At 40.0% G+C, this 21228-nt stretch overlaps 1 protein-coding gene across 1 annotated transcript in view; it reads left to right on the top strand.

Annotated features, from left to right (window-relative positions):
- Positions 1-21228, top strand: part of C5 (complement C5) — a 90942-nt gene that overhangs the window by 57188 nt on the left and 12526 nt on the right. Inside the window, exons 25-35 of the mRNA XM_019946474.3 lie at positions 2058-2147; positions 3172-3384; positions 3855-3930; positions 6751-6910; positions 8603-8698; positions 9995-10166; positions 11980-12185; positions 13589-13741; positions 13971-14036; positions 15152-15233; positions 16243-16291. Coding sequence (XP_019802033.1) covers positions 2058-2147; positions 3172-3384; positions 3855-3930; positions 6751-6910; positions 8603-8698; positions 9995-10166; positions 11980-12185; positions 13589-13741; positions 13971-14036; positions 15152-15233; positions 16243-16291 — 1363 coding nt within the window. The remainder of the gene's footprint in view (positions 1-2057; positions 2148-3171; positions 3385-3854; positions 3931-6750; positions 6911-8602; positions 8699-9994; positions 10167-11979; positions 12186-13588; positions 13742-13970; positions 14037-15151; positions 15234-16242; positions 16292-21228) is intronic.

The raw sequence follows: 21228 nt of genomic DNA, 5'->3' as shown, positions 1-21228 counted from the left end.
TGAACATCCTTATTCATGCACGGAATCTGTGTGAGAATTTATCTGGACTATGTTTTTTGGAGTTGAACTGCTGGGTCAAAGGGCATACATATACTGAATATCATTTACTTCTGTCACATTGCTCTTCAGAATGGCTGTACTATTTATACCTCCACCAGCACTGCATAAGGATTCTCCTTATTCCACATCCTCACCAACACTTGGTGTTACTCACCTCTCTAAAATGTGCCATTTTTAGGGGTATAAAGTGACATCTCATTATTGTTTTAATTTGGATTCTTCTGATTACAGTGATTTCTAAACATTTCTTCATATACTTGCTGGCCATTTGGACTTCCATTCTGTGAATTGACTATTCCTATCTTTTGCACTTTTTTCTATTTTCCACTTGGGTTTTCTTGTCTATTTCTTGTTGATTTTGTCTCTCATATACTTCTTTGAGCAGTCGTAGACCTTAGTGGGTTTTGAACAGTAATCTTTTTTTCTGACATAGTCAAATTCATTATAATTTCATTTTATGGTTATATATCTTAGTTCAAAAAGACATTATTGCTTATTTTATCCTGTTGGTTTTAAAGATTTAACTTTTAAATGTTTTAATCTCTCTAGCATCTACCTTTATAAGTGATGCCTTGATGGGTCTTTTTTATGATCTCTGACAAGGAGTAAAATTGACTTCTCTTAGTTTTAGCCTTTTTTTCTGTACATTTTCCATCTAGTAGAAGAGTTGATAATGAGAAATGAAATAGTCAAGGGCAGGTATCAATGGAAAAAAATGGTGGAGGATCAAATTTAGATAATCTCAAACAATTTACTGTCATAAGTACCATATATTGAGCACAAACTGTTTGCTATGCTTTGTCTACATTATTTTTATCTTCACAAAAACCCTTTGAGGAAAATACTATTACCTCTATTTAACTGATGAGCAAACCAAAGCATAGAAAGATTGTGTCTTGCCCAGTGTCACATCCAGAGTAAGTTCTTTCTGAGCTCAGTACTCTTTCATCCACATTGCAAAGCTCTCAAATGTCTTCCACTAAGTTTTATTTTAATATTATATCCTCAGCATTTATCAAAGGTTGATGAGGAAAGAAGAGGAGCATTCCTGTCTCTTCTGCAAAGCCATGTGGTTTGGCCATGCAATTGCAAACTGTCACTAGTTTTTTTTTTTAGCATCTACCATGTGCCAGGGACTAAGTGCTTGGGACCACAGCGTTCAATAAGAATGGTTCCTGCCCTCAGAGAGCTTTCTTAGCAGGACAATGGGAGGAGGAGTCTCTTTGTGGTGACTACTATGGGTTTGGCAGTAAAGCTTCCTGAGTTCAGATGCAGCTTCATCTGTACTAGCTCTGTGACCTTGAGTAATTTGCTTTCTAAGCCTCAGTTTGCTCATCTATAAAATTAAAATAATAATAGTAGACACAGTGCATAGAGTTGTTGTGAGGATCCAGTGTAATGATGCATTCAAAGAGCTTAGCAGTGTGCTTGGTATTCTATCAGTAGAATGATAAATACTATCATTTTCATGAAATAAACCAATGATTACAGTAGAAAATGCTCTGATACAGCAAGCTTAAACTCTGTTATTGTGCTGAAAGAAAAAGTGTCTAAGTTAGATGGAGAGGAGAAGGTAGAAGGGATTTCAGGGCATGCTTCCCAATGGAGCTAATCCTCACATTTCCTTGACTAAGGAATTACTTGTTAGTTATTTTTAGATTTCAGTTCCGGGAATAATTTTCTGTCTTTGGACAAAACAGCATGCTCCTTTTTACTGATGAATAAGATTTATATAACCTATTTATTTCCTATCGTGTAATGACCAGGAAGCTTACAGTCAACATTAATGCTTTATTTAATGAGATTATATAAGCCTAGGGTTTGATAAAAAATCCTTGATTATTTTAAATTTCCCTTTTAAATTTTAATATTGTTGTTATAAAAGAGTCTATTATTTTTTTTAAAATTCCCTGAAAGTAGTTATACTATAAATAATCTGTAAATAGTCTTCCCTCAAGAACTCTGTGTAAATCTAATAATTTTCTTTTAAATTTCAGGCGTCATTAGTAGACGAAAGGAGTTCCCATACAGGTTACCATTGGATTTGGTCCCCAAAACAAAAGTCAAAAGGATTGTGAGTGTAAAAGGTAAATTAACAAGTGCCATTTTTATTTCTTATTTCACTTTGTGTTTCAAACAAAAATCAAATATTTTCATGATTATCCTATTTCTCCTCTTCTCTACTCAGTTGCATGTACAATAGGGGACCTCTGGGAGTACCCTATTCCTACTCCCACCTTCAAATCCCTAACCACTCTTCCAACTCTCTTCTTCCAGTGGCCTGATTTGAATGGAGATGCATGCTCCCATGATGGAGGGTGAGGGCTGTCATTGGCCCAAAGACCTCTCTAAAACGAAAGTGCAGCTGCGTCCAGATTTAAAGGACTTTCTATTAGCCTAGTGGCCAGTCCTGTTCCAGAGAAGGCTTTATGACCTGCAAATGGCCCCAAGAAAGCAGCTCTGCTCTTTTAGAGTGCCAGTACATTTGTAGAAGTGGTGTCTTTAGCAGGTTTTATCCCTGGTCTCCAGCCATTAAAAATTCAATGACGCATCATCAGAATAATAGAATGTCCTGACTACATTTTATCTTAGATAAAACCTTGGAATCACAGAATGTTAGTACTGGAAAAGACCTTTTTAATCATGTCCAACTCTGTAGTTAGATATATAAGAAAGTGTTTTTCCCAGGGTCTCACGATGAGTTATAGACAGAGCTCTCATAGCACTCACAGAGTGTTCACAGTTCAGACTCTTAGCTTCGCTTCGTGGATGCGATTGATTCATAGAGTTTACAATATCTAAAGCTTTCAGGTTGAATGGCAACTAATTTGCCATGTCCTCTATGCTGTAATCTGCCCACTGTATTACATCATTTTATCCCCATATTGCAGTGGTATTTTTAAGCCTGCTTTTGGTGTTTCTTTTAAATACATCTTCTAATCAAATTTTTTTCCTCTCCCCAGTTCTGAGAAGTAATTCAGCTGCCTAGATAAAAAGGAAAGGATAAGGATGGTTGCTCTTATCTCCATTTAAAATGTACTGTTACTCAGAAGTTGACAGAAGTTGATTGTACCTATGATTTTTGTTTGTGTGCTTGTTTGTTTGTATCAGGACTTCTTATAGGTGAGGTCATGTCTGCAGTTCTGAGTCAGGAAGGCATTGATATCCTCACCCACCTCCCCAAAGGGAATGCAGAGGCAGAACTGATGAGCATTGTCCCAGTATTCTATGTTTTTCACTACCTGGAAGCAGGAAATAATTGGAACATTTTTTCTGCTAACTCATTAACTCAAAAACAGAACTTGAAGAAAAAATTAAAAGAAGGTAAGAAAAAAACTATTTCACATATTATACATTAAAATCTTGTGATTTTTAAACTAATAGTTTGATTAAACTAATATTTAAGTTATGAATTATACAAAAGCTTATTTGTAAAAGCATTTCAGCTAAAAAAAAAAAAAATCATGAGGTGGACTCTATTACACAAATAAATACTGTTTGCTGGAGCGCTTTGGCTTAACTTACTAAAACGCCTGGATGAGATACAAGACACCTGCATTCCAAACTCTACAGAGTACTTCCTTCCTTCTTGAATGAGCTCAGAATGTTCTACTTGATAATTCCCAATTCAAGCGATTCATATACTTCCTTTGAGAAGTTCAGTGTTGGCCACAGAGCATGTGCTTGCTGCCCAACACCAAAGGAAGTTCAGTGTTCCCAGGGGCTAATAAAGCACTCTCTGAGTAGAAATGGGGGTCATTGAAGCACTGTGTTCTTTCCCTGGTGCCTCTTAGGGATGGTGAGCATCATGTCCTTCAGAAATGCTGACTATTCTTACAGCATGTGGAAGGGTGGAAGTGCTAGCACTTGGTAAGTAGAAAGTTTTGACTTGCATTTCCATAAGTTGTTAATTAACTAAAGAATAACAACCTTAGTGGAAACTCTGTCCAGTTGCTCAGGCTAAAAAGCCTAGTCATTCTTCACTGCCCTCTTTCTCTTACAAGCCACACCTGATCTAGCAAATCCTTTTGGCTGCACCTCCGAAATATATCCTGAACTTGACTACTTCTCACCAACCCCAGCCCACGACCCTGGTCCAAGCCATTCTCATCTCATACCTGAATTATGACACTAGCCCCCTCTGGTCTTTCAGCATCAGCCCTTGCCCCTTTTCAGTCTATACTCAACACAGCAGCCAGAGGGACTCTGTTAAAACATGTTAGGTCACGTCCCACAAAACCATTCAGGAGCTTCCCATCTTACCCAGGGTAAAAACCAAACTTCTTACTGTGATCTACAAGACCCTACATGGTCTAGCCCTACCTCACCTCTCCATCTACATCCCCTACTACTCTCTTTCACTCCACTCGAGCCCCACTGGCCTTCTTGCTGTTCCTTGAACATGCCAGCCATGCTTCCACCTCAGGGCCTTTGCATTGACTACTCCCTCTTCCCCCTCTTCCTGTATCAGCATGGCTGACTCAGCTACCTCCTTCAAGTCTTTACCAAAAGTCACCTTCTCAATGAGGCCTCTGTTGATCATTCTATCTAGCATGCCATTCCCATCCCAACACTTCATATTCTTCTCCCCAGCTTTCCTTTACTCTTTAGAATTTATCACTAACATTCTTACTTATCACACTTATTGTCTGTCTCGCCACTAGAATGTAAGCTCTATGTGGGCAGTTTCAAGTATTCCTAGTGCCTGGTATGTACCTGGCATATAGTAGGTGCTCTGTAAGTACTTAATTGGTGAAGCATAATAACTTCCAAAATTCTGATTATTTGAGGGAAAGTCAGTCTGAATTAACAAATCCATATGGCAACTTATTTTCAAAGAATAATATCATGCTTTGCCAAAATATTTACTAAAGACACTGTGACAGGTACTTTGTAGGTTCTACTATATGAAACACTTTTAAGGGGTTTACAATCTAGAATAATTGTCTTTTAAATTATGCCCTTTAACTGGTGAGAGTCCCCAGGATTTTATCCTTGACCCTCATTTTCTAGACTCTCTCCTTGTACAATCTCATCTTTGCCCATGACTTCCATAATTCCTATGCAGATGATTCTCTAATCACGTCTCAAGGCCTATCTTCTTTCCTTAGCTCCAGATCCATATTTCTGTGGACTTGGGAGCCAAAAGCCCTTTGAACACATTCCATGCCAAATTCATTCTTTTGTTCCTCTGTTCCCCTAATCAGTGCACAGCAATACTTTGTCCTCCACTGACCAAGTTTGACTCCTCCCTTTCCTTTTGGCTTTACATCCAACCAGTCACCACGTTTCACAGATTGTACCTTAGAAGTGGGTCTGACCCTGTGTGGGTAGCACATTTGAAAGACACACAGGCCCCTGGAGTATGGCAACCAGAGGATAAAACCCAGGATGCAGGGAGTGGAGATCGATACAGACTGGAAAACACCACAGCAGGAACTGGAAACTAAATGCCTGGAGAACAGAAATCCCCATGAGAATATGCAATAGCCTCTCAGGAAACCCCCAGAGCCTCTCAAGATTCTGGGCAAGACTGAGTGGATGGTGTTCAGCCAGAAACATAGAAACACTTGGACCCAACCACCCCAGGCCCAACTCCATGAGTTCCTTTGGAGATAAACATACATAGAAGAAAATGGCCAACACCTGAATACTTTCCAAAAAAATTTTTTTTAGAAATACAGAGAAGATACAAAAAGTACTGAGAATAATATTCCTTTAAAAAGGAAAAGGAAAACAAAATTTTAAAGTGAGGGAGAGAGTCAAGTGGTCTGAGTCTCAAGGGCTTCTGCCTCCTGGGCTGCTGAGTGAAGGAATTGGAGGGGAGGAAAGGAGACATAAGGGGCACATGGGGTCATGAAGTATTTAGACCCCCTCTGATATTCTTTGAGAGACAGTAGAGACTGAAATTGCTTTTTGACTAAGTAATCATAATAATTAGGGCTTCCTTGGGAGGTGGTGAGTTCTGCATCAATAACATGGTTCAAGGGGAAGAGAGATAAACATTCCCACGGATGTTGGGGAAGAGAATTCAGACCTCAGACGGGGATTTAGATCAGATAGCTTGTACAAATTTTACAATCTAGAATTTTATGATTTCGCTCCTCCATATCTCATGTTCATGAGTCAGTGCTTTAACACAAAACTATTTGTTTCAACACTATTGTCTTTAACTTTAGAGAAAGAAGAATTTTTTTATCATCAGGCATCAATTTTCAGCTTGTGTACAAGCTAACAAATTTGCAGTCACAGAAGATGTGCTGCTCACATTTGATCGTTTTTGGAGATCTTCCTGAAATCTTTCCTGCCCTTGTGAAATGGTAACAACTTACTTTGGAATTGTGCGTTTTAAAACATTATTTTTGGGCTTCCCTGGTGGCACAGTGGTTGAGAGTCCGCCTGCTGATGCAGGGGACACGGGTTCGTGCCCCAGTCCAGGAAGATCCCACATGCCGCGGAGCGGCTGGGCCCGTGAGCCATGGCCGCTGAGCCTGTGCATCCAGAGCCTGTGCTCCGCAACGGGAGAGGCCACAACAGTGAGAGGCCCGCGTACCACAAAAAAAAAAACAAAAAAAAAACACATTATTTTCTTTTCAAGAATAAACACTGTATGAACTAAAACACACTGAAAGTTGAAAGCCAACAGGGATTCAGTGTCTAAATGTTTATTTATTTGATTTTGTCTCAAAGGTTAACAGCTTTTGCTTTAAGAGTACTTGGACAAGTAAGTAAATATGTAGATCAGGAACAAAATTCAATTTGTAATTCTTTACTGTGGCTGGTTGAGAATTGTCAACTAGAAAATGGATCATTCAAGGAAAATTCCGACTATCAACCAATAAAATTACAGGTAAGGAAACCAAATGCACAGATGAGCAATAGTTTTATTTACAAGTTTGAGTTGTGTTCTCATCCATTTTATAAGAATGAAAAAGAGAGGGGAGAATATATGCAATCCTGCAAGAAACTTCTCTTGTGTACAAAGAATTTGAAAGGTCTTCTCATCCTGCTCTTCAGACAATTCAGCATAGGTCAGATGAGTGAGATCTTGGACACCTGGTGTAACAGGCATTAGTGGGTCACAGGGTACAAGTGCTAGTGATCTCAGAACGGGTAAAATGTGCTAATTTGTCCACGTACACTTGGTATGAATCTGAACTTGAGCTTCAGAGCCTTCTTACAGGTCAAGACTGCGAGATGTTGTTGTGAAACATGGAAGGGATCCTATTTACACTCTGTTAGAAAGAGTGGGGTCAATTTATTAAAAGTACAACAAAGTGTTGTTTGAAATTGGAATCCACTTACATGCTTGAATTGCAAAACCTCTGCAAGATACTGCTGCAACATCTTCTACTCCTAGAATGTATTTTTTAGGATCCAACAGCTTTTATTTATTTATTTATTTTGCCTGCCCCAATCCAATCCCTTTCATATCAGGCACAAGCAGCCTCTTGGCTGACAGGGGTCCCATAATTAGGACCAATTAGGACTCACACAAGAAATGGGGGCAACTGACATCATCTAGGTGCTATTTGAAGAGTAAAATACTACAACAATTTTTTTTAAGATCCCACCCATCCATCCATCTATTCGTATCCATTCAACAACCATTCACTAAGCACCTAAAACATGCAAGGGCCTATTTGGGGCACCATGGGGGAGGAAGAGTGGGAAGGATGGACCAGAGTATCCCTGCCACAAAGGAGCTCGCACACTGGTAGGGAAAGTGGGGTATAAATGCTAATAACTCTAACCAAGATTGAAGTGTGTGTGTTCATTTATTTATTCAATAAGTATGTATTGTATGTGTACAAAGTGCTACATGGTAGGGACATAACAGTGAACAAAACAGGTGTGGTCACTGAGGCCATGGCAGTTACAGTCTAGCAGAGAAGTCAGACATTGAGTAAGTGATTTCAAGTGTGGGATTCATGTTAAGAAAAGGGAAATACAGTTTCTTTGAAAGCAGGAAACTCTAACCTAGATTGGGGGAGTTGAGAAAATGGGTTGACCAGGTCCCTGGGAGCTAGGTAGGAGGGAGGCAGGCAGAGTGTTGCAAGTGGAGCAAACATCATGCCTGTTATCTTGAAGTAGAGAGAGGGTGGTTCATTAAAAGAGCTGGAGCCAAGAAGTCCAGAGGGTGAGTGGCACAAAATAAAGCTGGAGAAAAAAGTGAAGGTTACTTACTGGAAGGTCTTGGAAGCATTGCATAGGAACGTCACTGCCCTAAGAGGAGAAAATGTGGGAGAACAGAGGCAGAATAGTGCTTCTCAGGGGAGGTGGCATTTTAACAGGGTCTAGAAGGAGAGGGTGAACTTGAACGTGGTAAAGAGGTATGAAGTGGAGCTACAGGGTAGAGAGGTGGAGGAGAGAAAAGCAAGTGAAAGCATGTAAGACTCAGAGCTTTGAAAAAACGCAAGCAGTCCAACTAGAGTGCATGAAGGGAGAGAAGGAGAGTAGGTCCAAAATAAAGATTAGAGCAAGGTCACTTCACTTTAAAGACACCAGTTTGCTCTCCTTTTTAAACATTGCTTACTTTTAGGGTACCTTGCCCATTGAAGCCCGAGAGAAAACTTTATATCTTACAGCTTTTGCTGTGATTGGAATTAGAAAGGCCTTTGATATATGCCCTCTGGAGGTAAGTAAGAGTTTTCTTTCTCCAACACCCATGGTCTTTTTCCATACCATATTCTTGGGGGGAGGGGGGAAGGTAAGAGGGGGGCTTGAAAATAACTTTAACTCCAGAATTTAAGGATTTCAGAATTATGATAGATACTAGAGAACATCTAGTCCAACCCACTCATTGACAGTTGAGAAAGCTGAGGCCTGTACGAAAGGTGAATTTAATTGTCCCATGTCACAGGCTACTGACTCGTAGAGCTGTGATTAGAACAGATAACTTCTGACTGTGATGAGAAAATGACCCCGTGTCTGCAGCTTCCTACTCTTACCTCTGCTAAATCTTATGCCACGTATGTGACTGTTGTTCTATAACCCGGAATACAGAGTGTTGAGGTACTCTGTATCACAGAACTATTGAGGATGCCCCATACCACGTTTGCTGCCTTGGGTTGTGCTGTTTCATTTGCTTGGAAGATGAAGGGAGGAAGGAGAGGATCCACTTAAGTGAATCAATATAGAAGATTCCAAAGGTTAACAGAATTGAGACCCTGATCTGGGAAGTAAATTAGACATGTCCTTCAAACCAGCAGACAGAACCAAGATGGAAAAACCCAAGGGGATTGATAGGACTCGAACCACAAAACAAAATAATCGTTTAGTTTAGTTCAAGAGAATTGTTTTATATATATATCCAGCAAGACAAAATAATCAACAAGGAGAAGTTAGCAGTGGTGCTGGGAGAGAATGCACCAGGCAAGATGTCAGCAGCGATGCACCATGCCACCTCCTCATCCACTTATCCAAAATAACTACTTTAGTCGTCTCAGGACAAAGTCATAAAGACTATTTTCCCAGGAATCCTTAGGATCAAAAAGTACTTTGACAGCTTGGCTCTTTTTCTGCTACTGATGGTTTTAGTTACTAAAACTCCTTTTGAAAATGTGAATCTGTCTCAGCTATGCTGGGGGGGAATGGAGAAAGCTGTGTCTATACTTGGTGCTTCCTCTTCCCAGAGGCTAGGTCTGACATGGGAAGCAGAAATTCAGTGGAAAAACCTCTACCGAGGAGGGGAGGATTCAGAAACTAAAACAACTGGATGTGGACAATCTCGTTTTCACTTTCCAGGTTACACTCTGCTCCTTCTCCCGGAAGGATTTGCTTCAGGGAGACACCATCCATTTCTATTAGGTCATTTCTCTTTCCACCCTTCACCTTGCCTGCCCCAGAGTGGCACCATCTGGGGGCAGGTCCCATCAGTTGATAGGCCGATGCTTGACAAAGAAACTTAGGTATCTTCTGCTCTTGTTTCCAGAAAGTCAGCACAGCTGTAACTAAAGCTGACACCTTTCTGCTTGAAAATACCCTCTCGACCAAGAGTACTTTTACACTGGCCATCGCTGCTTTTGCTCTTTCCCTGGGAGATAAAACACACCCACAGTTTCGTTCAATTGTCTCAGCCCTGAAGAAGGAAGCTTTGGTTAAAGGTATGACTTGTTCCTGACAGGTACTCGGCAAGTGTCTACTAGGCATGTAGCGTCTGCTAATTGGGGAAGGGGTGGTGGCATGCATAGTGGAGTGAGACACCATCCCTGCCCTCAAGAAACAAATCATCACAGTACAAAGGAATAAGCGCTGTTATTCATTTACTTAGTCATTCATTCAGCACATTTTTATCCATTCCTTAATTCAACAAAGGAATGAATGTGTATTGAGTATTGAGTACCTCCTATGCACCAGGCACTGTTCTAGGCTCTGGGGATAAAGCAACAGACAAAAAAAAAAAAAAAATTCAGGCCTTCATGAAGCTTACATTCTAGTTAGGGAGAGACAAATGCAATAAATAGCTAAAACATTTAATATACTGAATAGCTTAGTGATGACTGATGTGAAGAAAAATGAAGCAGGGAAGTGACACAGGGCGAGGGGGTGGGTTGTAATTTTAGATGGGGTTGTCAGGCTTAAGCCTCACTGAGAAGATGGTGTTTGAGTCAAGACATGAAGGAGGTGAGGAAGCAAGCCAGTGGCTCTCTGGAAGGGTATTTCCTGGTGGAGAAACAACTTTGCATATTACTGAGGTAGGAGCATGCCTGGTGCTCCAGAAAAGGCCAGGAGGCCAGTATGGCTGGAGAGAAATGAGATGAGGGTAAGAAGTGATGTCAGGGAAGGAAAGCGTGAGGGAGTGCCATGTAGGACCTTGGAGGTCATTACTGGAGCTCTGCAGGACTCCTGTATACAGTTGTGCAATGTTCAAAGCACCCAAGCAAGCAGGTGAATTAAGGCTGAAATCCAGCCTGTGCTCTGCTCCCCCATCCATGCACCCTGGTTTGAGTCAGCTTCTACCCTGAGCAAGGGGTGCCTGAGTCTCATTCACATCAAGGTGCTGTGGGGGCCAGTGTGAACCCCAGGAGAGTGCATGACCTAGCTTGTATTGTACCAGGTTGACTACAAAGTAAAGATATTGCTTCCTATGGGTCAAGAGTAAAGAAATAGAGAGGAGCTGTGGTCATTGGCCAATGTGCCTAGACCAGCACCGGCATGGTTGGGCACTTCTGAGCCGTCTCCTGACTAAGGTTTTCTAAAAGTTTAATAAATCTTACATGAGATTTATCATTATCTACAAAATTTGACTTCTGTCATCATTTAAAAATGACTGACTCTTTACATATACCTCGAAACCACTTGTATAATACTTTTCAAATAACACAAAAGAAATGTCTTGGGTATTGTAAGAAATGAATCATAAAATCATAGAATTTAAGAGCTAGAAAGGAACTTAATAATTCAAATAATGTTTGATCTGGAAGTATCTTTAAAAACCAAAACTTTCATTCTAAATACAGCCTCCACAAGTGAGGGAAAAACATTTTGTCCAAAGTCATGCAAATCAGGTAATTCTGATGTGTAAATAGATAACATCAAAATTTTGAGGGATGGAGTGGGAGGTTGGGATTAGCAGATGCAACCTATTATATATAGAATGGATAAACAGCCAGGTCCTACTGGATAGCACAGGGAACTATAGTCAATTTTATATATGTACGTAAAATACATATATTTTATATATATAAATATATATACATTCTTTTTTAGATTTTTTCCATTATAGGTTAAAAGAGCCCTGTGTTAAGGGACCTTGTTTGTATTGGTCACCTTGAGAAAGTTCTTCTTACAAAAGAGTAAAAAATTTCTGGAAACCAGAAGGCCACCACCGGAAGAAACTTCTAGAAACTTGCTAGAATTGTTATGCCAAATTCACACTTTTCATCATATTTACCAGTGTGATTTGTTGATGTTCAGGTAATCCACCAATATATCGTTTTTGGAAAGATGATCTTCAACAGAAAGACGGCTCTGCACGTTATACCAGCACAGCACACATGGTAGAAACCACGGCCTATGCCTTACTTACCAGCCTGAGCTTGAAAGACATGAATTACGTTAATCCAATCATCAAATGGCTATCAGAAGAGCAGAGGTATGGAGGTGGCTTTTATTCGACCCAGGTAATGTTTCTTTCTCAGGGTCCATCCTCCTGGAGATATTTTTAGTGCCTCCCACACCACACATTCCACACTCCTTCTGACCTCCATGCTTCTGTCACCAAGGGAGCATACCAAAGATATGAATAAAGGACTAGAATCAAGGACCCTAATGGATATGTGCATTGACACCCTTCTTATACAGAGGAGCAAGTCAGCCTCAGGAGGTTCATTCAGGGAGTTAGTGGCAGAGCCAAAATCAGAACTCACGTCTCCTGACTCTAAGCCCAGTACTTCCTTTATGATTCTTAATTACCATGAAGGGCTAGGAGAGTTAATTCCTATGTAAGGAACAGCAGCTGCCCTGCAAAGGCACTGATGTTTCTGTCCACAAAACAAATAAAAGGTGAGAGGAATACTGATTACTAACGTGTTTATCTATCTACCTACCAATGTAAACTCATTTAAGTATGTATATTTTACATTATAACTATATGCAGTTGTTTAGTGTACATCTACATTCAAGTTTATCTCAAATGTTAGCATCTTCCCTGTTCCCTGGATGCTTGGACAATGACAGGGTGTGTGTGTATATGTATATAAAATTTAGAGCTAGAGGGGTCCTTCAGGGTGACATTAGTGATCATCTAATCCGAGGAGGCAAATGGTTTCATCGTGGGTACAACCGGAGGCTTAGAGAAGAGAGGACCCCGCTTATTAGCACTGGCTGCATGGACATGGGCAGAGAGGGTAGCCACAAATTTGCTATCTCTGATCCAGCCACATTTCCTAATTTTGTAGATGAAGAAGATGAAGTCCAGAAAAATTAAGTTCATCCATTTATTCCTTCAACAAATACTTGTTGAATAGCTACCATGTGTGTGTACTTACTAAATGTAATGGATGCCAAGAAAAATATACTACTTGTCCCCATGAATCTTATATTGCAGGGGGGGACGCCAATGATAAACTCTACATAAAAATATTACCAATTGAGATGAATGCTCTAAAGGGCAGAAGGGAAGAACATTAAAACAGAATAATGAGAAGGGGGAGCTTCTTTATGGCTTCACTGTGCGGATATTTAAGCTGAGACTTAAGGATGGGAAGGAGATACATTGTCATGCAAGGAGTTGGAGGTATTCTGCAAAGAGTGACTTGCCTGAAGTCACGTGCTCAGGACAGGTAGAGAACCTGGACTTGAGGCCACACAGCCTTTCTCTCCCTGCTAACAGCAGCATCCTTATTGGGGGAGGGGGACGATCTTCCTTCCACCTCCACATGGGGACCCTTAACCAGTTTCACTCAGTCAGCTGGAGTTTCATCTCCAGGCAATGCTGACTCACCTTCTCATAAGAAAGGGTATTTGTAAACAGAGAGTACATAAATAAGTAAACCTATGTTTGTGCCTTGCTGATTGTTGATAGGATACAATTAATGCCATCGAGGGCCTGACAGAGTATTCACTCCTGGTTAAAAAACTCCACTTGAATATGGATATCAAAGTTTCTTACAAGCATAAAGGTGACCTCTACTATTATAAGATGACAGAGAAGAATTTCCTTGGGAGGCCAGTAGAGGTAAATAAAGGATTTTTTTATAGTATTTTATAATCGGATGGGACCTTTGAAATCATCTGTTACAGATGCTAATACGTATTTTTCTGATTACCACATTTTAGATTATTTTAAGGTATATTTAAACATACAAGTAACTGGAAATAGTTCTTACTGTCCACAGCCTACAAATCCGTGTTTGTGCAAAGTAAATAAGCATGAGAAATAATATTGAACGCAAAAATCTTTCCAGGTGCCTTTCAATGATGACCTTGTTGTCCTAAGTACTGGACAAAACAATGGCTTGGCTACAGTGCATGTGAGTATTTCATGGAGAGCCGACTTAATTGGGGTTATGTGTGACTTAATTGGGGTTATGTGTCAGCTTGTACTAAGTAACATAAAAGAAAGTTAGGGACTTTGCCACAAAGTTACAGAAATCTGGGCTTGGGTAACCATGACTGACGTAAGAGTCATTTATCATTCTTTCTAGCTATCTTGGTAGCTGTCCCCACAATTTCTTTTTGAAAATGGTCATATTAATCTTTATATGTATGTAGTCTGTGTATTTGTGGAAATTATATATATATATAATTATATAGAGAGATAAATAATTTTTATGTCTATATATGTATATATACATGTGACTTGTATGTATACACTCATACGTGTATATACATGGATGTGGTGGTTAGTAACGTAGTCTCACCTCATTTGTCCAGCATCATCGGAGATTGATGGATATGTAAGGGCTTAAGTTTCTTCTATTTTTAACCATAGATTGCATGGACACATATAAATAGCTTAGAAAAACGTGTAACTGCCAAATGCCTCAAATAAAATAAACTATGTATTCGGAGCATAAGTTAACATTCTGTTGATTATTTAATTGTGTGCTCATCTTTAGTACATTTATTCCTTCAAAGACTGCTTCTAAGATTGCGTGAGGGTGGGGAGATGGATGGTCCACTTTTCTGTCACTTCTGGTCACTCTCACTATACCTACTTCTGGCAGCACCCCTGCCCTTCCACGCATACCTATAATTTGTTGTTACCACAGTGGTTTGTGGGCTGAAGAAAACCATACTTCATGACCTTGTGGTGTTCTCTGTAAAATTAGTGTACAGGCACAAGGATGAAAGTCTTAAAAACTTTCCTGTAGAGTGAGGTGCTCAGATTTGACTGCGTGGGATTTGGACCAAGGTTCTGACTGGACAGAGATCGTTTTTTGCTTACCTTGGGCTTCTCAGCTATGTTTCAAATTGTGGAGTTTGCTGAAAGTCCGGTTGCTGGGAAAATGGTCTTTAACGTACACCATTTGCACTGGGTGGTGAAAATACTTTAAGCATCTCATTTCTAGCCGCAGTACTGCCGTAATACCTTTTCCACTCCCCGTTTTAAACAGAATACTCTTGTTTACTTGTCCCAATATAGGTAAAAACTGTGTTTCACAAAACCAGTACCTCTGAGGAAATTTGCAGCTTCCATTTGAAAATTGAAACTCAGCAAATTGAAGGTAAAACATCATGATTTACACTATAATTTTGGTTAAGCATAAAGAATGCCAAAGAGCTTCCCTGATTAGAAAAAACATGCTAAATCAAAAAACAATTTTCTTATTCAAATTCTTTAACAGGTTGACATCTGAGTAAACATAACTGCCATTTATTATAATACAGGTAACTAATAATAGTTGGAATTTGATATTAAATAACAATATCTAAGCTAAATGTATCCGCTATTGATCCAGAAATTGTTTTGACTGAAAATTACTTTAAGAATGTAACTAGCATAAAAAAAAAAATGTAACTAGCTGTAAAGCCACAGAAGGGTCTAATTTCAGAAACTTGAATTTCTGTTACTTTTGTGTCAGTGTTCCATTCCTGGGCCCTGAATTTCTCTCATCACTCTGTTGGGTTTCCATCCCTTACCCTTTCTGTATCCCAAGGAGTTTGGCAAATGCACATTTCTCTGCCCCCACCTTCAACTTGATCTCTCCAGGACTTATGATCCTTTCTTAATGTGCCTTTTTTTTTAACCTGTGGCCCTCTCATCCCTCTTCTGATGGGTTAGTTCTCCCCTCCCAGTCCAGAAGCAAGGCCACTTGCACACCCCAGTTCTCCTTTACCCTCTGCCCTGATAGCTTCTGTTTGTGGCTCAGAAGCCTGTTCCTGCAGGAAAATTTCCAACTACCAGCAAATCCAGGCGTCGGCTCTTCCTCTCTGCTACCTCCCCCAGAAATGTGACCAACACATATTTACCTTAAATGACTCCTTCCTTAAATTATAAGTTCTTGGAGAGCAGAGAACTGTTCTAATGGTTTTAAGACTTCCTGGGATTGTCAGTAGCCACGAATCTCCATTAAAATCATCAAAAGTGAAAACTACCAAATCACAAATCATTTTTAAGTGTGTTTAGAGACATGCTCATTAATGATTCTGTTCTGACATGTTGCAAAACAGCTAAAAACGGTTTACTCTTATTTTTGTTTGTTTGTTTGCTTGTTTGTTTGCTGTGTGTGCCAGCCCGCAGCTACAGCAACTCGGAATACAAGCGCATAGTGGCATGTGCCAGGTGAGCCTGTTTCCACCAAGGGGAGAGTACACTTCAGGGTCTCACTTCTGCCAGAGTATTATTTCTTCAAATATTTTTGAATTATAAGAATGTCCAGAAGATGCAAAATTGTTCGCTTTTTTTAATGAGAAGCATAGCAGGTATTCTTTTTTTTTCTCTCGCATCTTTATTGGAGTATAAATTCTTTACAATGTTGTGTTAGTTTCTGCTGTACAACAAAGTGAATCAGCTATATGTATACATATATCCCCATATCCCCTCCCTCTTGAGCCTCCCTCCCACCTTCCCTATCCCATCCCTCTAGGTCGTCACAAAGCATCAAGTTGATCTCCTTGTGCTATGCAGCAGCTTCCCACTAGCCATCCATTTCACATTTGGTAGTGTATACATGTCAGTGCTACTCTCTCACTTCATCCCAGCTTCCTCTTCCCCACCCTCCCTCCCCGTGCCCTCAAGTCTGTTCTCTACGTCTGCGTCTTTATTCCTGCCCTGCCACTAGGTTTATTTGTACCGCTTTTTAAAATTCCATATATATATGTGTTAGCATACGGTATTTGTTTTTCTCTTTCTGACTTACTTAACTCTGTATGACAGATTCTAGGTCCATCCACCTCACTACAAATAACTCAATTTTGTTCCTTTTTATGGCTGAGTAATATTCCATTGTATATATGTGTCACATCTTCTTCATCCATTCATTTGTTGTTGTTTGTTTTGTTTTTTTTGAATTTTATTTAATTTATTTTTTTACATAACAGGTTCTTATTAGTTATCCATTTTATACATATTAGTATATATATGTCAATCCCAATCTCCCAATTCATCCCAGCACCACCACCACCACCCCCGCTCCGCCACTTTCCCCCCTTGGTGTCCATACGTTTGTTCTCTACATCTATGTCCCTATTTCTGCCCTGCAAACTGGTTCATCTGTACCACTTTTCTAGGTTCCACATATATGTGTTAATATATGATATTTGTTTTTCTCTTTCTGACTTACTTCACTCTGTATGACAATCTCTAGATTCATCCATGTCTCTATAAATGACCCAATTTCATTCCTTTTTATAGCTAATATTCCATTGTATATATGTATCACATCTTCTTTATCCATTCATCTGTCGATGGGCATTTAGGTTGCTTCCATGTCATGACTATTGTAACTAGTGTTGCAGTGAACAATGTGGTACATGTATCTTTTGGAATTATGGTTTTCTCAGGATATATGCCCAGTAGTGGGATTGCTGGGTCATATGGTAGTTCTAGTTTTAGTTTTTTAAGGAACCTCCATACTGTTTTCCATAGTGGCTGTATCAATTTATTCCATTAAATAGCTACTTACTGTACAGAACAGCTTTGTTTTGCTCATATATAGTTTTCTCTCCCATTTTTGGCCTTTTTCTAATTCAAACACTAAAATATTAATTTGTCTTCCAGAAAGGTAAAGATATGATATGTAGGTATTAGGAAAAGAAAGAGCAAAAGATTCTCTCAGAAGCAGCTTCCACACTTTTACTTAGAAAAATCATGTTCACCCAGTAAAATCCCTGGCCGTTATCAGCCAGCCGGTGGTTCTCAAGTCAGGTTGCACATTGAATTCAGCTGGAGAGAGTTTAGAACTATGCAAAACTCCATCCAGGCTCACCCCTGGAGGTTCTTCTAACGGTAGCCAGGGCTAAGAACCATGGATGCTGAGCCCTTAGCAAACTAACTCCAAGGCCTGAATTGGCCACTATCTTCATTTCCTATTGCTGCTAGTAACAATTTACCATAACTGTAATGACTTAAAACAACCCAAATGTATTATCTTATAATTCTGGGGGTCAGACGTCCTAAAATCAAGGTGTTATTGGGGCCACGTTCCTTCTGGAGGCTCTAGGCGAGAATCCACGTCCTAGCCTTTTCCAGATTCCAGAGGCACCTGCTTTCCTTGGCTTGTTGCCCCTCCCTCCATCTTCAAAGCCAGCAACACAGCATCTTCCAGTATCTCTTTCTGACTCAGACCCCTGCTTCCATCACCGTAACCTCCTTCTCTGACTCTCCTGTTTATTTCCCTTATAAAGACCCCTGTGATCACATTGGACCCACGCAGATAATCAGTCAGGAGAATCGCCATGGCTCAAGATCCTTAGCCTAATCACACCTACAAGTCCCTTTTGCTATGTAAGGTAACAAATTCATAGCTTCAGGGGATTAAGAGGTGGACATCTTTGGAGGCCATTATTCTGCTTACCAAACCACCATCCTAAAACGTTTATGAAAATATAGGTTTTTGAAAATATGTATATATACTTTAGTGATCACACAGAGTAAATCAGTTAATGGCAGAGCCAGGACTAGAACACAGGCTTCTTCCTTCTTTCCACCACCCCTTAGTACCTCCTGTTCTGTTCTGTTTCCTTAATTCTTCCTATTCTCAACAACTGGCTGGTATTTTGCTGTTTTTACTTATAATCACACATGATGCAAAGCACTGAGTATGGGTAAACTAGAAATTCCATAGAGTTGTGTCATAGATTGGAGCTGAAAAGGATTTTAGGGATGATATAGTAATCCTCTTATTTTAGAAGTAAAGAAACTGAGACCCCAAGAGGTGAAGTAACTGGCCAAATTCTCACAGAGTTAGAGGCGGAGCTAGGACCTCAAAGCCCAGACCCTGATGCCCAGTCCAGTTTCTAAACCACATCCTTCAGTTAGTGTAATCTGAGACCACTGACCTTGAGGAATAGCACAGAATTTCTCACCACCTCCTTCCCAGCATTTTGCAGCCCTGTCTGTGGTCCCTAGCTCAGTCACTCTCTTCTCAGGATTCCTTCATCAGCTAGCCCACTCGAAGTCCCTCCTTCCTTCCTTGGCCAGTCTCTGCCATCTGTTCCCCCTCACACACCCTTCCTCATTCCCTAAGGTCCTGTTAAGGTCACCCTTTCCCAGGCAGCTTGCTTCCTGCCATTCCCACTCTTGGGTACCTCTCTTCTAGAGGACAGGGTGTGATCACTGTTTAAACCCATAGCACTTGTCACAGGGAGGTATGAGCAAACTTGTTCTGGGCAAAGCTAGAATCAATGTGTGGGACCTACAGGGAGGTACACTGAGTGGGCACAAGGACTCTATGATAGTGGAGCTGGACACCTGTGGGGCAGCCTCTGCCATGAAATACTCACATGACCTTCAGCAAATCAGCTTACTTCTCTGGGCCTCTTCTGTAAACTAAGGATATTGGACTATCTGATCCCAAATTGCCTTCCGGTAGTTCCACAACTCTGCTATACATTAAAAGGCTCTCATCAAAAACTTGTTCATTTGAATTCATTGACAGGAGGCCTAGTTCCAGATTGTTAATATATAAAAGATAGCAACAGAGATGTAATACTGCATATTCTACCCTTTGGTTTTTATAAACCGGGGACAAAATGTTCAAAAAACCAGGTGGAACATGCTTTTGGCTCTGTGATGCTGAAGCTGGGTTGGATAAATTCCAAATGTAACTGTGCAGTACTTATTCATGTGAGAAATTCTTTGCCTTCAAATATACACTCTCCTGATTTAAAAAATGCCAGCACACAATTTCTATGTTCAGAGGGTCTCTTTCGTGTATTTAGCTTTTTACAACTTCTCTGTTGTATTCATAAGAAAAGAAAAAAGGATTTCATTTCTCTCCCTCTCCTGGAACAAAATGCCTTTGGGAAAGATTGCTGTCCTTGGCAGCAGGCAAAGGGCTTCTTGAAAGGAAGGTTTCTGTTCCACGGTTGAAACAGTCACCATGGCAACCAGTCATCAAGGCTCCAGCAACTTTTCATAGACACTCTTCACTCAGGAGGCCCTTTTCCATCATGTTGACAGAGTATTTGCATCTGTGAGCCAGAGCTCTCTGCTTCTGGTGACACTCACCCATCCAATTAGGGAGATGCTAGATGTCACATTTCAGTTCCAAGTTGCCTTATATTTTGTTCTAAATTGTTAATTTGGTGAAGAATGGGGTTAAATTTTTATAAGCCAGAAATTTTATAATATTGAAATTTTTATGGTAAATATGACATCTAAAACTTCTAGTAGGATCTGCTTTATATATGTTCAATAAGATATGATTGGGGAAAAGAGGTCCCTTGCCACCTCACTAATTCAAATAATACCTCCCATTGCACTCATATTTATTCCTTTGGGTGAGATCAGTTCATTTTCCCCTTTATGAAGCTGTCTCACCAGGCTCTTCCTTTAATCCCAACTGCTCTCCCAAGCTCCACTCTCAAATGTCTGTCTGCCTCTCCCACATCATAAGGTGAGGCTGGAATCTAAAACTCAACCTTTGCAGAACCAGACTCCCATCCAGTCCCTACCCCACCAACCTGCTCCTCCTTTAAGTATTCTAACTTTGCTTAATCATAGAAACAGGCCTCTCTGCCTCTCAAGATGAAGGCTTGGAATTATAAAGATAAATTTAAAACACGAGTTTATACTTCTTCACAGTTAATTTTACAAAAAAGAAAATGAGCTCTAGAAAGGGAAAATAATTTGGGGAAAACCCTCAGCAGAACTGGGATAAAGCCCAAATTTACTGATTTGGGAATTTACTGGGAATTTCAGTATTGGAAATGGGAATTTCAGTAAATGGGAATTTCAGTATTCTTTTCCCTCATACCAGAAAAACAAAAACAAAATAAACCAAATCTCCCATTTTACCCCCTTTGCCTTTCTCCTCAGCTTCCCCACAAGCACAATTCCTAGATGAAGGATAGTCCTTGAAACATTTTTTTAAATAAAATATCTAATATGAAAATTTTAGAAAATACAGAAAAGCACGGAAAAGAGATAATCACTTATAATCTCATCATCCAGAGAAAGTAGCTTCTAACATGTTAGTGTGTTTCCTTCCAGTCTTTTCCTGAACATGCTTATTGAGTTTCTTTCCAATATACAATTAATTTTCTTCTTTGAATATT

The sequence above is a fragment of the Tursiops truncatus genome, chromosome 6 (assembly GCF_011762595.2).
Source record: "Tursiops truncatus isolate mTurTru1 chromosome 6, mTurTru1.mat.Y, whole genome shotgun sequence".
Classification (NCBI taxonomy): domain Eukaryota; kingdom Metazoa; phylum Chordata; class Mammalia; order Artiodactyla; family Delphinidae; genus Tursiops; species Tursiops truncatus.
Note: the sequence above shows the minus strand (reverse complement) of the source record. Positions and strands in the feature narration are given on the sequence as shown.